Raw genomic sequence first — 2,399 nt, 5'->3', positions numbered from 1 at the left:
CCCCCGGGCCCCCTGCTCGGGCACCGCCGCTGGCTCCTTGTCACCTCCTTCCCTCTGCAGCGAGGCTGAACAACTGGCCCCCGCTGCCCTCCTTCTGCCCCGTGAAGCCTTGCTTCTACCAGGACATCCCGGTGGAGATCCCTGCTGACTTCCAGAAGACCGTTTCCACCATGTACTACCTCTGGATGGGTGAGACCCTGCGGGGCACCTCAGGGCAGGTCCTGGGAGGGGGTAGAGGGACAAGTGTCCCCCACGCTTGTGTGAACGCTGCTGCTCCGGAGAAGCTGTGGTCACCACGCGGTGCCTGGGGGGCTGAGCCCTTGGCGTGGGGAGGGGGGAGCCTTGCTCGGGTTGCCTGACCAGTGTCCTCTCCCTCAGCCAGCACCATTGCTCTCTTCCTGAACTTCTTGTCCTCGCTGGCCTGGTTCTGTGTGGATCCCTCGTCCGGTTCTGGGTTCGGCCTCTCTATTCTCTGGGCTCTCCTCTACACGCCGTGCTCCTTTGTCTGCTGGTATAGGCCGATGTACAAAGCTTTCAGGTGTGTATCTGCTCGAGCTCCGGGGCCAGCAAAGCAGCGGGGTGGGATGGCTGCAAGGCTGGTGCTTGAAGCAGGGGAGACCGGGCTGCTCGGCAGAACAGGCCCTCGCCCCGAGCGCGACACCAGTGGTGTCCCAGCTCCTTTTGTGGCCTTTGGGTCCAGGGGATGCGGTGACTCTGCACTGAGCTTCTGGCTGGGGAACAAATCTTGCTTTGGACGGGGCTCTTCTAAGGAGGTCACAGGAATGTGTTTTCCTGTGGTCCTTGCTGTTGGAGATCCCTGCGCTGCCTTATGCCTCTTCCTCGGGTATCTCCTTGCGTTAAGTCCCTTAACCAGTGGCTGCACCTCTGGGGCTGTGTGTTCTCCTTGCATCCCCCGCTTTCGGGAAGGTTTGGGAGTTGTTTTCTGTGGCCTAACCTCGCCTGTATCTTATTTATTTATTTATTTATTTTTCCCCCCAGGAGTGACAGTTCGTTCAACTTCTTTGTCTTCTTCTTCGTCTTCTTTGCCCAGAACGTGATGTACGTGCTGCAGGCGATCGGCATCCCAAACTGGGGATTCAGGTGCGAGTTGTGCTCACCCCGGCCAGCCAAATACCCCAGAATGGGAGGAGGTGAGCGGGGGGGGAAAAGAGGGAACCTGTGGGCAACCGACTCTTGTTTTGCAGTGGCTGGATATTGAGCCTGATAGCGCTGCGGAAGAACACAGCCGTGGCTGTGATGATGATCCTGGTGTCCTTGTTCTTCACAGCGGTGGCCGTGTTGGGCATCATTATGCTGAAAAAGGTGAGTTTGGATTGAACCTCGGGGCCAGAGCGCCCCGTCGGGAGGACGAGGGTGGGTTTTGGCAGGTGCAGGAGCACAGCTCTGGTCACAGGGGCCTGGAACGGGGCCGATGCGCTGACCCTGAGCCTGTCGCTCTCTTCCAGATCCACTCTCTGTACCGCCGGACGGGCGCCAGCTTCCAGAAAGCACAGGAGGAGTTTGCCGCAGGGGTCTTCTCCAACCAGGCGGTGCGCACCGCGGCGGCCAATGCTGCTGCTGCTGCTGCCACCAATGCCTTCCGGGCGCCCTAGCCAGGCGGGGGCCCCGGCTTCTCATCGCACGTGGGCTCTTCCAAAGGAAGAGGAAATCCAAGTTGCACTTTCACTGGATCCCCGTGTGTGTGCATCAGCTGTCAGAGGCTGCCTCATCCCAGCTTGGAAGTGCTGGTGCCTGAATTGTCTGCTGCTCTAACCCCTTTCCTTACGGATGGAGGCTGTTCCGGTTTGTGCTGGTCCCCTTCCCTCAGTGGACTGGGGAAGGAGCGGGATGGGAGGTGCTGTGGCCAAGTCCTGCGCCTGTCATTGCCCTCCCTTCCAGCACCAGGAGCCTCCTCCAGGCATGTGATGGGGACTGAAGTGGCTGCTCCCCTTCCCTCTGTTGGCCAGGGCTCTCCCATTTCCCCGCCTGGTGATGCCACGTGTGTGCCCTGGGGCACGGAGGGTTCCCCGTGTGCCCAGTCCCAGGGCGTGCAGGGGCCGGCTCTTCCCTGGAGGCTTTTGTTTGCCTTCCCTTTGACGTAGGACCCCAGTCTCTGCTAAGAAGATCAAAGAAAATTGTCACCATCTTCCCCCAGGGGCTTGCTTCGTTGGGGTGGGGCTGGCTCTGTCCCCAGGGTGCTGAGCTTGGAGGCTGCCCTGCTCCACTCCCTTTCCCTGTCCTCCCCCTCCAGGAGCAGGGATAAGGAGAGTGGGGCCGGGAAGGCAGCGGGGGGGGTGTGCTGCTGCTGGGGCAGCCTTTCAGTACCCCCTTAGCTCCCCCCTTGCCTCCAGCACAGGGGTGAACGGCTTCTCCCTTCCTCCTCTGCACCTTCCTGGGGG

The 2,399-nt window shown here is 60.9% G+C and overlaps 1 protein-coding gene across 1 annotated transcript in view; it reads left to right on the top strand.

The window, feature by feature from the left end:
- SCAMP3 (secretory carrier membrane protein 3) overlaps window positions 1-2,376 on the top strand; it is a 17,718-nt gene extending 15,342 nt beyond the window's left edge. Inside the window, exons 3-7 of the mRNA XM_035903941.1 lie at window positions 55-189; window positions 379-538; window positions 1,000-1,101; window positions 1,206-1,323; window positions 1,467-2,376. Of these exons, the coding sequence (XP_035759834.1) occupies window positions 55-189; window positions 379-538; window positions 1,000-1,101; window positions 1,206-1,323; window positions 1,467-1,613 (662 nt within the window). The 3' untranslated portion in view covers window positions 1,614-2,376. The remainder of the gene's footprint in view (window positions 1-54; window positions 190-378; window positions 539-999; window positions 1,102-1,205; window positions 1,324-1,466) is intronic.
- The last annotated feature ends 23 nt before the right edge of the window (window positions 2,377-2,399 follow it).

The sequence above is a fragment of the Egretta garzetta genome, unplaced genomic scaffold (assembly GCF_000687185.1).
Source record: "Egretta garzetta isolate BGI_Z169 unplaced genomic scaffold, ASM68718v1 scaffold141, whole genome shotgun sequence".
Classification (NCBI taxonomy): Eukaryota; Metazoa; Chordata; class Aves; order Pelecaniformes; family Ardeidae; genus Egretta; species Egretta garzetta.
The sequence above is the reverse complement of the archived record's forward strand: the minus strand, read 5'-3'. Positions and strand labels throughout refer to the sequence as shown.